We start from the raw sequence: 19,463 nt of genomic DNA, 5'->3' as shown, positions 1-19,463 counted from the left end.
GCCTCTTGGTTGGAGCCCCATCTCTACGAGGAACCCCCCCCCCCCCCCCCCCCCCCGAATGGCCATTGGATAACCTGAGCCTGCTTCTGAAACCCCAAAGGAACAAATCCCTTCCAAGGATGATTTACCAGAAAATCAGGTAATGGTGCTAAGCTGCGGGTTAATTGGTTTCAACTTTTTTCAGTCTAATCAGTTTTCTGACTCAAGTAAAGTTGCATTAAAACTAGTTTAAGATACTGTTGTGTCAAAAAGAAAAGTGCCTCGCCTGTAATTAATATTTATCAGACATATTTATTATTAATGCTAAGTGATTGTATTGTTCAAGGTGGAGCTGCTTCTAGCTACCACACTAGGAGCTGGAGTCCTTCCAGCGCTACGGTTCCAGTGTATATGAGACTAGATGAGCAAGGGTTAAAAAACAGGTTAAACGTCACATATTACCCGTGTGATGCTTATAGGAATGAAACCAGATGAGTTTAAAGGAGAAATTTTTTTGTGAATGACCTGGTAAAAATTCCTGGACATGTTAAAAGTGACAGGGACTCCAAATGACTGGTTTTAAAAGCCAAAAAGTTAGAATGTTTCTTTATTCACATTGAAAATGTATTAATACTATGTATTAACAGACCTCTCTGCATTGAATCATATCTGTTATTAACCTCTGTCTCTCTTCCACAGCATGTCTTTATCCTGTCTTCCTTCTCTCACCCCAACCAATCACAGCAGATGGCCCCGCCCCTCCCTGAGCCTGGTTCTGCTGGAGGTTTCTTCCTGTTAAAAGGGAGTTTTTCCTTCCCACTGTCGCCAAAGTGCTGCTCATAGGTGGTCGTATGATTGTTGGGTTTTTCTCTGTATCTATGAAGCGCCTCGAGGCGACTTTTGTTGTGATTTGGCGCTATATAAATAAAATTGAATTGAATTGAAAACGCGAATAAGACGTCACACTGTTAAGATGGAACTGTATCCGCAGCTGTCAGTAGTCTAGCTGATAAACTGCTGGTTCATTCAGATCACTGACTTGTTATCGGTTTCGTTTGGTCATCGTGCGCTCGCGGGGTCTCGTGCAAAGAATACAGCAGTGAGCGTGGGTGGCTCCACGCTCACGCCCTCTGCGTCACGCTGCTGAGACCTGGGGAGGAAGACGCTCTGCTCTCACTCTGACCTGACAGCGGCGCAGTGAAGTCACCTCCCTCCGTCCTCAGCCGAGGACGCACAGCGCTACAGGAGCAACATGTTCATTAAGTCCAACTGAGGATTTCGCAACTTTAAGTCTGCTGACGCACAAAGGACAAACATTTCCCACAGGTAAACTCACCTGGCTGTTTTTCTGCTCGATCTCCTGTAATTGCCTTTTTTGTTAACTTCTTATTAGTTTCGACTAGTTTTTCTGTGGTTTCTCCGAGCGCTTATCATTTGTCTGTCCCGCTGTTAGAATCTCCTCCCCTGGCTTTGCTGCCCACTGGTTTCCAAGTCGGACCGGTTGTAAAGTTTGAGTGAACAAAGGAGTCATGAAGAAAAGTGTACCTTGCACCGTGTTACAGTCAACTCTGGTTTATTACCATGTATGCAGCGTTTACCCTAAGAAATGTTGGCATACATGGAACTTTCAGCTGGGGTCCATATGATTTTCACTCTGATTTCTTAATACATGGTCATGCCCTTCAGCTTTAGAAATGAGGGTTTACTGTGAGTTTAGTTTTGTACAATCGGCTCCCGTAAACAGGCTGTGCTGTGTGCGTTTTGGAGTCAGATGAATAAATCTCTTCCTTGGCTTAGGGGGAGAGAGAAAGCTCAGTCAGTCTAGAGATTTCATCACAACAAATTTGTAGAAGATGATATTAATGAGTTGTGCTTTTTTATAGATGCAACATGAGACAAAAGGTTTAAGAGTCCATCGTATTGACACGGATAATGAAAAGTTCTGCTTTTAACGTCTTGGTTTTCTCATTTCACAGACCCGCCTTTTAAAATGGCCGAGCAGAACACCTGTCATTACAACGAGACGATGAAGTTCTTTTACAACCAGAGCGGCGGTGATGATAAATGGGACACCACTCAGCTCATCCTGGTCCAGGTTGTGGGCTCCATCTTCTGCTGCTTCATCCTGGTCTCCAATGTCATGGTCATAGCTGCTGTCATTACCAATAAAAGGTTTCATTATCCTTTCTACTATCTCCTTTCCAACCTGGCTGCCTCGGACTTCCTCGCAGGGATAGCGTACGTGTACCTCATGTTCAACACGGGCGAGGTGTCACGGCAACTTACCGTCACTGGTTACTTCATCCGCCAAGGTCTTCTGGACATCAGTCTCTCAGCTTCACTGGCAAACCTGCTCGTCATCGCTCTGGAGCGCTACATATCTGTTATGAGCTGGAAAGTTCATAGCAACCTGACGAAGAGGAGGGTGACGCTGCTTATCGTGCTGGTGTGGGCCATTTCCATCTTCATGGGGGCTGTGCCCAGTCTGGGCTGGAACTGTATCTGCAACCTGAACACGTGCTCCAAGCTCGCTCCCATCTTCAGCAGGAGCTACTTGATCTTCTGGTCTGTCTCTAACCTGGTGGTGTTCCTTATCATGGTGTCCATCTACCTGAGAATCTACGCCTACGTTAAAAAGAAGACGGCGATGCTCATGCCACACACCTCCAGCTCCATCAACCGCAAGAGGACGCCCATGAAGCTCATGAAGACGGTCTTGGTTGTGCTTGGTAGGTGCTGCTCATAAAGTATTTCCCTGAGGAGTGTCGCTGATCAGCGGATCATAAAAATGCTTTTTAAAGTTGTCACAAACTTTAGAATTTAGAGTCTCTGCTGAAGATACTTGATTATAATCTAGATGTTCCTGAATCTCTGAATTGCTGCGTTTGCCCAAACAGCAGCCACTCAGTGCCCTCACATCCGAGAAGCTGGAGCCTCAGAGTGTTTAGAAATAATAAGAAATAACTCTTAACTTATTTTTTAGCCGCTGGCACATAAACTCATGATTTAGTGGTACAGCTCCTGTCGTAATACCTTCTCCCCTTCTCAGTCGACTCCATCTCAGACGAGGGCCTCGGATATCATTACTCGGCTCCCTTTGTTGGCGTTTTGCAAGAGGATACCTTTCAATAGAGGCTCAGTAATAAAATCAGACCAGTGCTTTCTATTGTAAACGGTACAATAGGAATGTACAAGGATATTCTACTGCAGTGCAACTACAGACCATTAGAAGTTACACTGTTTTAAGGCGGCAATTCATTGAAACGTGTGCAAACGTGCACAGAGATTTAGAATACGAGGCAAAAACAGAGTTTACAAACTTGTAAGTCAATTATTTGTTATGACCACCTTTATTCTTCAGCACAGCCTGAACTCTCTTAGAGAAGCTTGCTTGTCATTCCTTTGAAGGGTCTTCAGGAATAGTTCACCAGACTTTGAAGGTCATTTGAAGCTATTCTTTGGAAGATGCCTTTTGTTTGAGGCTCTGGGGCGGCCATTGTGCTGTTCTATGCTTGTATGCTTTTACTGCATTGGCAGCATGTTTTAGATAACAAGTACGTCACTGCCAATCTGATATTTTCCAGATGGTTGATCAGAATCTGAAGGTGTTTTGACATTTTGACAAGATTCCCAACACCATTGACTGACATGCAGCCTTAAACCATGGCAGAGCCTCCACCGTGCTCGCTGCTCGCTGCTGCACCGCTCTCCCGACCTCCTCCTCCACACCACATCCTTTCCCCCCAGCTAACAGCTCTTAGTAAATCACCTTTGTGGTCCAAACATACCATTTTATGTCCATCAAACTGTGTTATCATTGTTATTTTACACAGATTCAGTTCAGGAATAAACTGTTTTTGTGGCAGGCTGTTGGCAACAAAGTGCCTAAAGATACAATTTAAAATTTGAGTTAGCTGCCTCAGTGTTAGTTGGCTTAATAAACAAACATTCCTTTGGAAATGGTCAGGTACGAGGACTGGGATAAACTGATTGAAAAAGCAGCCGATGTCCAAACACAAACTAAAAGAGAACTCGAAGCATTTGCACAGAACTGCATGACACAGTCTGCGTATAGTAATTACCAAAGCTAGGAATGCAGGCCAGACTGATGCATTTCTGATAGCGCTGCAGGTCAGACGAGTTCCTCGGCGTTCAGTGTGATTGCTTTTTGTTTTGTGTGCTCTTCAGATAAAAGAGAAGGTTGTAGCGTCGCACCACAGAGAAATGGTCCGGCGTTGATCTTTCTCAGCTCACACGGGCAGATATCTCAGTGCTGAATGTTGTGTAGAAGATGTTTGTCTGTTTAGACACTTTATTGCAGACGGCTGTGTAATTATCTCTTCCTGCAAGGACACTGCTTCACAGCCTGTGTGGCGTACCGTCCACCACACCACACTGGTTTTCAGTGAGCTTCCCCTCCTCCCAAAAAAGGGAAAAAAGAGAAAGAACCTATACTCGGGGACTTCGGCGATTGCTTTCAGATGCACTTCTCCATAGCTTGAAGTCTAATCACACAAGTGTAGGTTCGTCCCTTCAGGATGTTAATTTATCTGTTATCTCAGCTTTCATAGGGCGAGACATGGTATAAATCTCCTGTCTATCACAGGGCTAAAGCCTCTGCTCACAGTAGCAATAAGCTTCAACAGTTAACACAGAAACTTACTTACTTAAAACTGTAGCTGGAGAGTATGTAACACAATTATTTTAATGATTATGCTTTATGGGAAAAAATTAACGAAGCTCTTATGGAAGAAACAATTGGACTATCAAAACCCGTAGAGCATGGAGTCAGGTCCAAGGTAAAGGGAAAACAGCTTGTGCAGACAAAAACGGCAACAGGACAAACCAGTTCAGAAATGCTTACGAAGCACACATGCTTTGTTAAAACCAGTAAAATAACTGATTGCAGAAAGACTGGAAATGCTATGGCTTTGTCACAGCAAAGAATGAATATGCTAATGCATAAAACGTCCTTTAGAAGTCAAAGGAAACAACAGGTGTTTTTTTCTCTCAGTGTTCGGCCTGTAACAGGTTCGAAGATTGTTTTTAGGGTGTTTTGTTTTGGTTTTTTTGGTCATAAACTTTCCGACTTCATACAATAAATTCACTCAAATTTAAAACAAGTAAGCGTCAGGAATCACTCTTCGTGTTTTTTATAATTCCCCTTCATGGCACTGGTTTGTCAGCATGCAGTTGTTGTAGTTTAAGCATCCATCTGTTTAAATGTAGCACGTCCCAGTGTGCTGCTTTTGAAGTGAAGCATCGTAAACCCGGCAGATTTGTTTTCATTCTTTAAGCGTAACCACAAATTGACAAATGAATAGCAAAAGGAGCAGATGTTCAAAACATGGGCTTCTAAAGCCTTTTTTATTTGTAAGAGATTAAAGAGGAAAAAGTTTGAGCTTGTAGAAGACATCAAAAACTGCACGATGATGGATTCTCAGTTACAGGTTGGTTCATGTTACTTTGGACATCAAAGATGATGATTGGCTGCATATAAATAACTCGTTTTTGAGTTTTAGAGTAAAAGCTGAGCTCAGCCCTTCTCCCACACACGTCTGTCTGACAAAAGAAATGATGAGCTGTAAAAAAACAAACAAAAAACATGTTTTTCTCCTGCTGTTGACATAAAGCTCAGAGATGCTGTAGTAAAGCAGACAGGTTGATGCTTGTTGGTTCGTTTTATTTCCAGAAAAGCTTTAGTTGTGCCCAAACATGTTTGAAGTAGATGCTGCTTCAGTGCCTCCATGACCCACCTCATTATCTGCTACACACAGTTAAGTACTGAGCACAATAATGGCATTGTGTTTCCAACCTGCGTCTACTTGTTTCTCCACTAGAATAGGTTGAATTTAAGCAACGTGGTTCTTTTACATCCTGTGCTTTAACTTCAGGAGTGAAGTTTGTTAACACATAAATCCATTTGTGTAAAATATAACTTGTGCACAATTCCTGGTCTCCACATGTGCACAGCAATCGGACATCGGGTGGAAGTTTGAATGTTTATACAGAGCATCCAAAAATCTGCCGGCTGTGGTTATGTTTAACGTCTGCTGCAAACCTCTGGTTAATGTTGGTCTGATCGTGACGTAAGGTCAGGCAGAAGCAAATAAATAAATGAAATATGTACGAGTGGCCCCCTCAGCCCAGCAACATTTATTATGCCAAGAAGATACTAATGGAAAAATGCAGACTGGCTTCATTTTGGAGTAATAAACCCTAACTATCACCTGACCCCTGCATCATCTCAGGCCACACAACCTCAGCTTCCTCTGCTCACCTCAGTCTGTTTGCTAAGTCTTTACATTGATTGTCACAAACTGGCCCAAGTGAAATGCAGCATCCTGCAAACAAAACAAAAACATGAGAGGAATTAATAAGAGTAGCCAAACTAAAAGTTTATATAGTGTGAAAAGAAGATGGAGCACACCGGCAGTGTTGGGAAGGTTACTTTTAAAATGTATCCCATTACAGATTACAGATTACATGCCCCAAAATGTATTCTGTAATGTATTCCGTTACGTTACTCAATGAGAGTAACGTATTCTGAATACTTTGGATTACTTAATATATTATCATGCTGTTTACAACTACATGAATGTACTATTGCTGTGATTTATTACTGTTACTGAAGGTCCGCGGCTCCGAACCGTAGTAAAGGGACCTCTGGCTAATACGGTGGGTTCTGTGTCGGCTCGTAGCTGAAAACTAGCTTTACTTTGTTGTCTGGGTCAACTTTGCTAGCAGAGACAGAGAGAGGCGTTGAAAGGCTGCTCCAACAGAACTTATTGTTTTTGGAGGAAAACATGAACACGGTGTACAGTCGAGTCTTAATAACTTACTTACAGCTGGGCTCGTCAGGCTCTCTTCTTGGCTGCAGTGGTTATTATTATATTTACATGCTTCCAGCTCCCGTTTCTGCTCAATGACAGCTCGTACTTTTCCTTTTTCTCCCTCCCTCGCTCACAGACACATAACGGGTATGGCAGTCCATTCTCCCTGCAGCACGGACTACACTGCCCATGATGCTACATTCTTTAGAGCTATACCTGTAGCATTCTGCCTGTTAGCTTAGCACAACAACAACAACAGGCGCTCTCTCACCCAGGAAACACGCAGAGAGAGAGCGTCGCCCTGTAACCATGGCAACCGTAACGCTGCCGCCTGGAACAACAGAACGTAGCTGTCAAACAAAACCCAAACAGTCCTGACCCGCCACAATATGAAACAGAGAAGTACCGCCGTGTAATCCATTTATTTCAACAAAGTAACTGTATTCTAAATACCACCTTTTTAAACGGTAACTGTAACGGAATACAGTTACTCATATTTTGTATTTTAAATACGTAACGATGTGACTTTTCAGACTGCCTTTGTACTAAAAACACATTTTAAAGGAAACGTACTGAAGATAATGACGTAGTTTGCTTATCTCTCTTCAGGGGCCTTTGTGATCTGCTGGACTCCTGGCTTGGTGGTTCTGCTGATGGATGGCCTTAACTGTAAGAATTGTCACGTCATGAAGTTAAAACGCTGGCTCCTGCTCCTGGCTGTACTCAACTCTGTCATGAATCCCTGCATCTACTCTTACAAGGATGAGGAAATGTGGGCAACTTTTAAGAACCTCATGCGCTGCATTGGCAACGGCACGCGTCGGCAGAGGTCAATAAATGCTAACTCCAAGCCACTGAGCTCTGGGCACGACACGGGCAACAGCCAGCCTCCCTCAGAAGAGATGAAGAACGATGAGGGTATACTCAAGAACTGAAAACTTTTTCTTATTTTCCTTTTTTTGAGAACATCTGTCCAGATCTGAATGATCTTTATGAAAACAGACTGGAGCTTGAAAGAGAAGCTGCATGTGTCTCCAGTTGGTCTCAGTGGGTTGTGTTTGTCCTCAGATTAAAAGCAGTCTCCTGAAGAGACATTTCACGCCAACTAGAGTTGCTTCGATGGAGATAAGTGATCTGCTGTTTCCCCTGATGAATGCAAACGAGCTGTTCTGTCAGGGTTTGATCATGTTTGGACACATACCTCCCATTCTTCCATAATGGGAATCATCCTGTGTTTTTTTTATCATATCCTCTGGGTTGCGTAAGCACGGGTGACGCTGCACTCGAATGGCTGATTAAAACAAGTCGGCGTGGCGTGCATGGCTGTTCATTTCCCCTTTGAGCCTGCGAGGGAGTAAACCATACGAAGTGTGACGTCAATATGATTTTCTGTATATCTGCTTGATTCTTCCGTTAAGTTCACTTCCTGGTTAGCTTTTAAGGAATGCTGTAGTGGAAGAACTAGTCAAGAAGAGTGACGTTTCACAAGTCAGGCACTGTAAAGCTGCGGCTTCGCTCGGGCAGGACGCAGTTTTATGTTTATTTGATGCTTTCAATAGATCCAGCAAAGCATTCTTGAAACTATGCTGTGCAGAAAATATGAACTTGGTGTGAGAATTTCAGTCACTTCTTGTTGAGTAGTTTGGCCTCTGGTGGACAGTCTGTCTCCTTTTTTCAGTTCACCTGTGCAAAACTATGACCTGCAGCAAATCACGCAGACAGACTTGTTGTGTAACTTTTCTTTATTCAAACATCCGCTTCAGCTTGCTGAGTGGCTGATGCTGCTCTGATGAACAGCTGGTCACCAGTAAGAGCTGTAGAAGGATGTTGCAACACACTGGATTCCAGCTGAAGGTTGGGCCCTCAGGACCTGAAGACGATACGACTGAATAGACTTTACCTTTGCGAACACGAGCGCCTGCAGGCTGATTAGGAAAACTTCCTGATCAAATCTAAACCACCGACTGGGCTCAATGACTTTTCTTTGGTTGTAAAGTATTTATGCCATGTATGTTGTAAAGGGCGTCATTAAAATTGTAAATTGAGAGACAAGTTAGTGGAGCCGTTTACACCTTCTGTGGTTTGTTAGTTAGGCTGAGACGACCTGTGTTCCTGGGTAGTTTTGGACTTTTAAAGCCATAAAACTTTAATGTCTTTTTAAATATCTAAGGACATTCTTTTCTTTTTTTTAAATAAGCAAATATTTTATTTTATGACATGATATAGAAACCTTAAGTTAATTCCAGAAGAATATGTAAAATATATGCATTTTTATATCTTTCAGTATGTCTTATATTTTCAGCCATAACAGCAGGCTCATGGAAATATTAGTTGATTGGTTGGTCAGGTTTTTTTTGGTTTTGCTTTATCTTCATTTCCAGTGGACCCCCCCCCCCCCCCTCCCCCCGCGTTGTCATCATTACACTGACTTTGGTGGTTTTAAGTCTCCTAACAACCATCAGTTTGTCATAAAGTTTTGCTGCAGACTTTTCAGCTTGACTCTAGACTGTAGTCTTGTTAAATGTTGCACGCACCACCCATTTGGCTCCCACACCAGTCAAAACAAGCCATGCAATGCCTGAAAATCCAGTTTGACTGAAGCAAAGTGTCTATAGATTTTAACTGATGATTAATGCTAAGTGATGACTGATTAAACCTTTGCAGAATTGATTGCACTAAGAAGAAACGCTGAAAGGACCGTCTGTAGTGAAGTACTGCAGCTTGAGAGCACTTTGGGAAGATTTGTTCTGTTTAGGCTATTTAATGAGCCTCAAACACTAAACGCTTCCAGTCAATTATATTATTGGGCAACGAGTTTGATAAAAATAAGTAAACCTGTGTGGATCGCTCTGTAAAAATTGGACAATATGAAGTAAGTATAGATTTAGGCAGTTAATAATAATCATTAAATGCAGGCGGATATAAGAGCGAACTATTCAAACCCACTCTCTAGATTTCCATATAGATGTAAATTCCTTTCTTTCCAAAGTAAACACTCGATACTGCGTCTTATAGATGTAGTTCTTGTTCTCCCCAAAAGCCCTGTTTAAGTGTCAGGTCTCCCTCTAATTTGCAACAATCAACATGCTTGAAATGAAGCCTATTGTTTACTCTTAGCAACCACAAACCCACAGCCATTTTTATTTTTCCACAGGCTGGACGTACTGTTTTTACTGCATTAACATCCTTTCAAGCTTTAAAACCTCACACGGCGGTCTGAATGTATGAATGCAGAAGCAGAACAGGTACACGCATAGCCTGTCTCAGGTTGTAAACGACGTCCAGTTTGGTTTCAGTTGTTGAGATATCGGTTGGCTCGGGTCATGTGGTTTGCATGTACATGATGCTGCATGGCAGCGCACGTTGTCTGACCAAAGCAGAGGCCGCTGCAGATCTGTAATTCCTGCTGACTGGCACGCTGGTTCAACCTTCTGAAAAACATGAACTGTTAACTGTTGTGTGGCGGTCTTTTTCTACAGCTGTGCTGTAATTATGCCTTCTTGAAAAGCCAATTAAATTTCACATATGTTCAGAAATGCCGTCTTTTGGTTTATTCTAAATGTTAGGGCAAACAGATGTAGGCACAGATGGGAAATGTTGCATAAATCATCCCTTTTGCTCTAAAAATAAGGACTCATATCACATATGAAGGCCAGCTTCAACATTAAATCAGATCACAGACTGATTCAGCGTAAATCAGCAAAAGATAAAAATAAAAAGTTTGTCATGTATTCACTTTATATGGTTCTCACTCCAGAGAGAAACTCAGCGTACTTTATTAAATACATCTGAGTGCAAGTAAGTGCAAATTACATCGTATGGCAGCAACTCAGTGCATCTACACTTGTAGGAAGAAAGGTGATTTAGGTGACTTTGGAAGTGGCCGAGTTGTTGGTGCCAAACATCTGATATTTTAGGAACTGTTGATCTTCTGGGATTCTCCCGACACAACCATCTTTGAAACTGGCCCGTTACCTGAGAGAAAATGCCTCGTTGATGCCAGCGGTCACAGGAGCATAGCCAGGCTGCTTTAGCTGATAGCAACAGTAACTCAAATAACCACAAAGGTATGCAGAAGAGTGAAGTCTGAATGCACAGCATGTTGAGCTTTGAAGCAGATGAGCTGCAGCAGCAAAAGACAATGCCAGTGTCACTTCTGTCATCTACGAACAGGAAACTGAGGCTATGGTTCAGAAAACTGGAAAAATGCTCCCACGAGGCTCAATTTCTGCTGCAACATTTGGATGATGAATGAAACAAAACAAAACATGAAAGCATGGATCCATCTCGCCTTGTATCAACGGTTCAGGCGACTGCTGGTGATGTAATGATTTTTTTTAGCACACTTGGTCCCTTTGGTACCAACTGAGCATCATTTAAAGGCCGCAGCCTGCCTGAGTTTATTTAAGACTCTATTTCAAACACACACAAACTAACCAAGTACGGCAACTTAGTTTGCAATGTTCAGGCTTTTGTGTAATGCTGAGGAACCAAATTACTTTGCTGTCCTCTCGAAAGGTGTAAAGTTGGAAAGGAAGGAGGAATTTCAGTGTCTTTAGAGAAACTAGGGCCTCTATAAATCATATCTGTTTGTGAAATGTGCAAATACTGGATATAGCATCCCTGCCTTAAAGCATATTTACACTGTTTGAATGCAAATGCTCGGAAGACAAACCCATGTGTTGTCACAAGTCAGGCCTCGGTTCATTACCCACGAGTAGCAGCAACTATTGGGGAGGAGTTCAGTGTCGTGCACACAGTTACAGCTTCAGACGAATACAACATCACAAACAGGATTTTCGAGCTCAGGTGAAGATCTGCCGTGCCCAAAACACACACATACGTATGCAAACACATGCTTGGCATTACACTGAATCAGTGATTGTTACTTTAAGAGCTGCTGCTGGGAAAGACAAAAATAAAAGCGCCTGTTAATTACACATTTGTGTAGCTCGACACAAATACTAGAAAAATCACACAGCGTCTATATAGAAGGTGACTATTCAGAGAAAGCTCTACAACAAGCAATAACAACATCTAGGGATGCACCGATACCGATACTGGTATCGGGTATCGGGGCCGATACTGTAAAATGTGTGTGTACTCATACTCGTAAAAGTTAACCGATACCATGAACCGATACTAACTTATTTCATTAATCAGAGGGTGGCTTGTCATTTCTGTTGTAGTTTTTTAGATTGGCCACTAGGGGGACATCCCGCGCTAAACAGGCACAGGGTTAGGCGAGTGAGACTGGCGGCTCCAGATAAAAAAGAGAAACTGGAGGCTGCTGTAGCTAGGCTAAACAAAATGTCAGCAGTGTGGAACAGCCAACTTTAACTCAGGTTTTGGAAAAGCGAAGAAAAATGTCAAGAGAAAATCCACGGGCAGTTAAAATAACAGAGACACATTTTATCGCTCTGGATGACCAGCCAATGCCGGTCGTGGAAAACAAAGGATTGCACCGTCTTCTCAGCATACTCGAGCTGCGATATGAAGTATAATAAATAAACAGAAGTGTTTATTTATTATTCTGAAAGCTCGAGACAGTGCCAATAGTTCAGTGATATTTTATTAAATTACAATGTGGAGACTCTGCAATAATTTAACAGAAGTGCTGATTTTTCACTTGAAATTTTTTTTGTGGTCATTTTTATTAAGATTTTATTTTTTATCGGCAGAGAATAAAATAAAACCTGTCTTCCAATTCATTGAATTTGTGTGTGTGTGTGTGTGTGTGTGTGGTAGAAGTATCGGTTTTTGTACTCTGTATCGGCAAGTACTCAGATCCAAGTATCGGTATCGTATCGGTTTGAAAAAATTGGTATCGTTGTATCCCTAACAACATCACATGTGAGGAGTTTCAGCTCGGTTTTGTTTTGTGGAGCTTCTGCATTTGAGAAACCGACACAGACTGTCGCGTTGACCGCGCGCTAACTTTCACTTCTAGTAATGCGTCCGAGCATCCGTCATGAACGTGAGCCTGTCACACAGGAGTAACGCTAATGACACAAACGGCTCGAGTATCAAATCAGGGGCCACAACTGACACAGCGATATGTGACGCACATCATAATGACAACGCTGAGCTGTTTCATTATCTGCTTAATTAACTGCTAATGTAGTTTATATATTTATATTACTGACAGAAACACACACACACACACACACACAGACACGCAGACACACACACACACACACATATTTGCATTGTTAACTTCTTTTATAACCAAGAGAAATAATACAGAAACATCATCTTCTTCACTCTGACTTCTCCAGGATTCATCTGAAAATATTTGGTACTTAAAGCTCGTGTGGTGCTTCTCTTTACTTTCTAATGACCGACTCACTGCGAGTGTACGGTTGTGAATGGCTTAAACTGCAAGATTGGAAGCATTGTAGTGATAAAGCACATACTTCTCTTTGACTCTCTCTCAGCTGGCACACCCAGAATACGCTTTGTGTAAAAACCTTTTAAATTCCTTTTCAAAGCATCATAACTTTATCTAATGTCGCAGCTCTGGTGGAAGATACTTATGAATGAATCCACATGTCTGCAGACTTGAACAACTAGTGTAGAGGAGTGAAAGCACATTTTGTTGGAACACTTCTGCAAACTGTTGAAAACAAAACCCCCGAGGTGGTCTGTGTGACCGCTGAGTGTGTGACAGTGGTAAAAACAGTGACTCACAGTGTAACCAAAGCAGGAAGGATGACTCAGAAATACTGGACTTCAAAGGTAAAGCAGCACAAACAAAAAGCGCTGCTTATATTACGCCAGTGTTGTGGACCGGCGTAACGTTGTGTAACATGAATTTCAGAACTGACGACATTTTACTTTTATTTCTACTGACAGTGCAGCTCTTAAAACCACACACGTGCTCACAGACATATGCAACGACGTGAGAACATGTTTTCATTTGCTCAGGCATGTCGCCTAACAGCCGACTCACTGCATATTTGTACCAAATTAGAAGCTGGTGTACTTTGGATTAAGTCCTAGTGTCCTTCTACCGTGCCACTATCGAGAGTGTGCTGGTGCACGCCATCCCTGTGTGGTACGCTGGTTGCACAACAGCTGACAAGAAGAGACTACAGAGGGTCATCAGAAGTGCAGAGAAGGTGATCGGCTGTCCACTCCCCTCCCTGGACTTAATTGCCAGCTCAGGATGTCTCTCCAGAGCCAGGGCAATTATAAAGGACCACCTCCATCCTAACACCACCTCTTCAACATCCTGCCCTCTGGAAAAAGGCTCAGATCCATCAGGTGCAAAACCAACAGACTAAAGAACAGCTCCTTCCCGTGGCCTGTCAGAACTCTTAATGCAAACTAAGAGTGTGTAAAGACTTCCCCAACACATCCACGCTGACACTGCTGTTGATCATCGATGTGCAATATCTCAGTCTTTCCCTGTTCTGTGCAATATTTTTGGCTCATGTGCAATTATTTGGTCCCAGTCTGTTTCAATGTTTCCTACACATACACCATGTATATATTTCCACTCACATATACACTGTTTTTTATTTTATTCTATTTATTTAATTATTTATTTATTTTCCGCCTTTGTTGTATATTGGTTTCTCTTCTTCTTACTTTAGCACCTTTGTGGTTCAGCCACCCAATTTCGCTGTGCAAGAAACTGCACAATGACAATAAAAAGCTCTAAGTCTCTAAGTCATACCTACTGAGTCATGGGATTCGTTTTTAATATTCTGGGAAAATATTTTTTAATATGATTAGAAAATAAACCTACACATCCATACCAGGTTTTGCAGCTCCGCATCCATGACGTGAATCTCCTGTTCTACCACATCGTGAAGGCGCTCTGCTGGATTGATAACTGGTGGCTGTGGAGGCCGTTTAAGTGTCATGTTCAAGAAACCAGTCTGAGATTATCTCAGCTTTGTCACACAGCTTATTATCCTGAAGGAGGCAGCCATAAAAACATGGGCACACTGCGGTCGTACAGGGACAGACACGTCAGCAACTAACCAGGTGTGGTGTTTAAATGAAGTTCGTCTGGTCCAAAGGGCTCTGAAGGGTACTGAGAAGTATCGCCTACACCATTATACTGCCACCATCAGCCTGAACCATTGAAACCAAACTGAAAGATCAACATTTTCATGTTGTCTATGCTCAGTTCTGACTCGACTATCTGAATGTTGCAGCTGAAATCAAGACTCATCAGACAAGACGGGATTTTTCCTTCTTTGGTGATCCTGTGTGGAGTCTAACATTCCTGTTCTTATCTGACAGGAGTGGCACCGGTGTGATCTTTGCACATCTGCTTTATTTGCATTATTTGCATTGCTGCTGCCTTCCTATCATCTCATACCAGTCTGGTTTCTTCCTCTGGCCTCTGGCAAGAAAGCGTTTTCACCCTCTCACTGGAGATTTTATCAGTCTCGGGATAATCTCTGTATACCTTAGAGACCGTGTGGGAAAATCCCAAAACCACGCAGCATTCAGCGTCACTTAAATCACCTTTCTTCCTCATTCTGGTGGATTTCAGCAGAAACCTTTGACACTGATGGCATGCTTAAACGCCTCGATTTGCTATCGTGTTATTTGCTGATTAAATATTTGCATTTGTGAGCAGTTAAAGAGGAATACTTAACAAAGTGGGAGTGAGTGTAAGTTTAATGTCTATCACAGTTTTATTAAATGTTTATTCAGCAGTTTTTACAGCAAAAACACATTAAATGCAGATTTATGTAAAGATTCTGTCTGTTGCATGAAAAACTAATGATTTTGTCTGAACAAATGTTAACCTCATATACGAAACTCCAGAGGTCCTGCCGGCAAGCAGCTCCACAACATCAGCAGCAGATGTGTATCGGTGTTTTAGAGAGACACACTATAAGCGGTTACTGGTAGTTAAAGCAGCAGAATTGGATTATTGTAGTATTTGGATCATGCAGTTACTCAGTATAGCTAAGCTGAAGACTTAGTTACTGAATCTGTCTCTTTTTTGTGCCTTTTCTGCAGCCATGACTGTAGTTGTGATTGCAGCTTGTTCTGACCTCATTTCAGCAAATATGACAGCCCTCTAGATTACAACCTTCAGCATCCTTTTGATCTTTGTTTTGTGACCAGCAGGAACAGGCTGAGGGACTGAGGATGTGGCGTCCCCCCATCCCGCCGTCTGAACTCAAAGCAGAAGACAGATAATAACTGTCGTAGTCCCCAAACACTATTTTGAGGTCTGTAACATGTGCAAATATAGCTGGGAATATAGGATTTTTGTACAAACAAAGCAGCTGGTAATTTTAAAGTCGTGTGAAAAGTTTTCACGGCGCTCTATTCTGTCCTGTGAAAAACTAACGCTACCCCGAGTGTTTGCACAGGAATTAAGAGGGTGGGTAGCAGCTTTCTGCAGATAATCAAATACACTCGACTAATTGGTTATCAGCAAGTATGAGCGCCTTTATAAAAGCAGAGATTCTGACAGTTTTCTCGGAGCATTGCGGTGTGTTGACACAGTGTCACAGTCTCCTCAGAAAATTCACCCCAAGGTCAGACCATGCAGTGCTCAACCCAAGAGCTACATCTGAGACTCTTCGGGCTCCGTTAACATGTTAAATGAAAAGTTCATGACAGGACAGTTAGAAAAAGACTGCACGAGTATGACTTCGTGAAAGTGTTCACACGAGAAAGCCTCTTTTCTCTCAAAAGAACATTGCAGCATGGTCTGTGTTTGCAGGTTTCATCCAAACAAACCACAATACTTCTGGAACAATGTCCTCTGGATGGACAAGACCAAAGGGAGATGTTTGGCCTTAATGCACAGCACCACATTTGGCCTAAATATAACAAAGCACATCAGCAGAAACACTTCATTCCAACTGTCAAGCATGGTGGTGGAGGGGTGATGATTTGGGCTGATTTTGCAGCTGCTGGATCTGGACACCTTGTTGTCTTTGACCCTATCATGAACTCCTCTGTATGCCAAAGTATTCTGGAGTCAAATATGAGGCTATCTGTCCAATAGCTAAAGGCTAAAAGTGGCTGAAAGTGGGTCATGCAAGAGAACAATACACAGCAGCAAATCTAAAACAGAATGACGGAAAACCAAACTGAAATGTTTTTGTTGAAAATTAAGAGAGCTCTGCATAAACAAATGCTCACAAAGCTGAAACTGAACTAAAGCAGCAGAAAAGTGGCCCAAAATCCCTCTGCAGTGATGTGAGAGACTCAACTGCTTCAAGTTATGGCTCCTAAAACTTCTTCTAAAAGTTATTTAACTGTGGAGTTTAGTTGTTCAGATGGTTGCACAGTGTCCTATGAAAACGTTCTTTTTCACATGACTGTATGTTTTTGCAAATTATAACTTTTGATTTGTTATAAGTCACTCAGTGTTTTCCTCTCTGTAAAACTTTAGCAGCTCATTAAGGGGTGTTGGTCACAACGAAGCCCAGGTAACGCTACGAAGCATGTAAAGAAGATGCCTGAAAAGATGAACCCCCGCACAGTCAGCCCTGTGAACACAACGATGAACCTGGTAAAAAGAAAGTTACATTAGAAATAATTACAGACTGTTATCTTTAAGAAATCTGGGTTTCTGTGAGTTTTAGACTCACAGAAACATCTGGTGTCCTTGGAGGAAGTGCACTAGATCTTCTTCAAGAGAAAGTGAAGACTGATTGATATACTGTAAGAAAAACAATGAGGAGAGATGGAAAGGGTCCACACTGCTTTAATGAGGATTATGAGAAGAGAACACACTAATATATATCGGCCAGCAGAACTTATATTTATATAATAGGTGGTTAGAAACAGTAAAATATTGTATTACTACTACTTTGTATTTCCGCTGTGCACATTTCACAGTGAAGCATGTGAACAAAAAACAACACTTGAATTGAGATTTAAGGACGTAGTGACTCACTGCCATCTGGTGGAACATTAGAGACAGTTATTGCTCCAAATACAGAGTGAAAGCACCGTCAGCTGTGAAATCTTTATGCAGGTATGCTACCAAAGCTAATGGCTGCACAACACTGGACACAATGCTGTTTACTTCAGCGTTGTGTCCACTGAGCTTGTTTCCTAGTGGATATTATTTCATTTGAAAATAATACGTCTGAAAGATTTATTATCGAAAGGGTAATTTATCAATTTGCTGTCAGAGATTGCCTAATTGTTAGTGGGGCTGTTCCTGTATTTCCTCCATGGCAGTCTCTGGGGTCCTTGAAGAAAGTGGCATCAATCATGCGGGAGAGGAGAGATTCCCAGTATGGCACTGGATCTTGACCGTGTCTGGCCCACAGTTCAGATCAATCCTGACACACAGATGAAGATCCCCCAATCTGCTCCTGTGGTCCTCTTAAGCACATCTATCATCCTTTTAACAGTTAGTCTCACCACACAAACTACTGTGCACCATGTCATAAATCAGACTGCACATAAAAATAATCTGACATGCAGATAAAAAATAATATAAAGACTATAATTAAACCACGAGAACAAACGTCAGCTTTCTTTTTACCTAAACACAGTGTTTGCTTAGTTTATTGGGATCCAGTCACCCTGCACATACGTGAAGTCTGATCAGGACTCATACTTCTTTTTCAACTTTTACTTGCGTGTGCATTTCTGTGGGGAAATACATTTACAAACACTCCAGAAGGGGGCGATCTTCAGCACATTCCTGGCCACTGGCAGCGTCGTTGCTGCAGAGATTGGATCTTTTGTAGCATCTCAGTGAACAAAGAGGATCCCTAAACCCACCCAAATTAAACCTAATTATGGTGGTATTTCTTGCATACCATGACATTTGTTATTTTTTATGTATTTTGAAGGGAAATGGATGCTATAAGAACAGATAAGCCTCTCTCATATTGGAAACTGACTTAAAAACACATTTATAAAGCCAGGGAAACTTCACTCCAAATATAAATGCGTGTAACAGATATTTGTACTCATTTCCCATTATCTTGTACATTTCTGGCTTCTTTTCACATGGTAACCTAAAACCTCTTTTTATGTGGGTGGTGGCAGTATGATTACCAGGGAGTGGTTAACATCTCGGTCCCGGGGGACAGGGCTGAAGAGCTGACATTGATGTCTTACTCAGATGGAGCCTCAGCTGCTACTCTCTTCCATCCAATCCTAATGGCTTTATTTAAAATTCAAAGGGGAGACACTCTGCAATATGACTCTCTTCTCTCATTCAGCCACTCTCATTTTCTTTCTCTCAATACAACAGGGAAAAGGTTGTGCATGAATCTTCTGTTTGAAAGTTAATGTGAAGTAAGAGTTGTGATAGTTTTGTATTCTCTAATAATTTTTATTTATTATTATTTTTTGACATTTTGACTTTTTTTAAAAAAAATTAGTTTATGTGTTAAAAAAAATCTGATTATTTTTTCTAAATGATTAGCTTTTATTTTTGCCTAGAGGCCTTATGTCAGATTTATGAAAATCAGTACAGGTGTTATAATAAAAACACAGAACTTTTTGAAAGCAGTTGACTCACAGACTTGCAGACATCCAAAGTCTCAATAAACATGTGCATCAATGCCTCATTGGGCATTATTAGTTGTAATAACACGGTTACCAAACCAACAAATACTAAAACTAAAGATATTTTCTTTATAATTATATTTTATTTTTAAAAGCCTTTTTTACGTTTTAGTTTAGTTAACAAAA

The 19,463-nt window shown here is 41.7% G+C and overlaps 1 protein-coding gene across 1 annotated transcript; it reads left to right on the top strand.

Annotated features, from left to right (window-relative positions):
* Positions 1-1,173: 1,173 nt before the first annotated feature.
* On the top strand, positions 1,174-9,200 carry lpar3 (lysophosphatidic acid receptor 3). The gene is made up of 3 exons (XM_006791935.3): positions 1,174-1,305; positions 1,956-2,708; positions 7,422-9,200. The coding sequence occupies exons 2-3, from the start codon at positions 1,970-1,972 to the stop codon at positions 7,745-7,747; spliced, it is 1,065 nt and encodes a 354-aa protein (XP_006791998.2). The 5' UTR covers positions 1,174-1,305; positions 1,956-1,969; the 3' UTR covers positions 7,748-9,200.
* The last annotated feature ends 10,263 nt before the right edge of the window (positions 9,201-19,463 follow it).

The sequence above is a fragment of the Neolamprologus brichardi genome, chromosome 15, assembly GCF_056152115.1.
Source record: "Neolamprologus brichardi isolate AB-2024 chromosome 15, ASM5615211v1, whole genome shotgun sequence".
Classification (NCBI taxonomy): domain Eukaryota; kingdom Metazoa; phylum Chordata; class Actinopteri; order Cichliformes; family Cichlidae; genus Neolamprologus; species Neolamprologus brichardi.
Note: the sequence above shows the minus strand (reverse complement) of the source record. Positions and strands in the feature narration are given on the sequence as shown.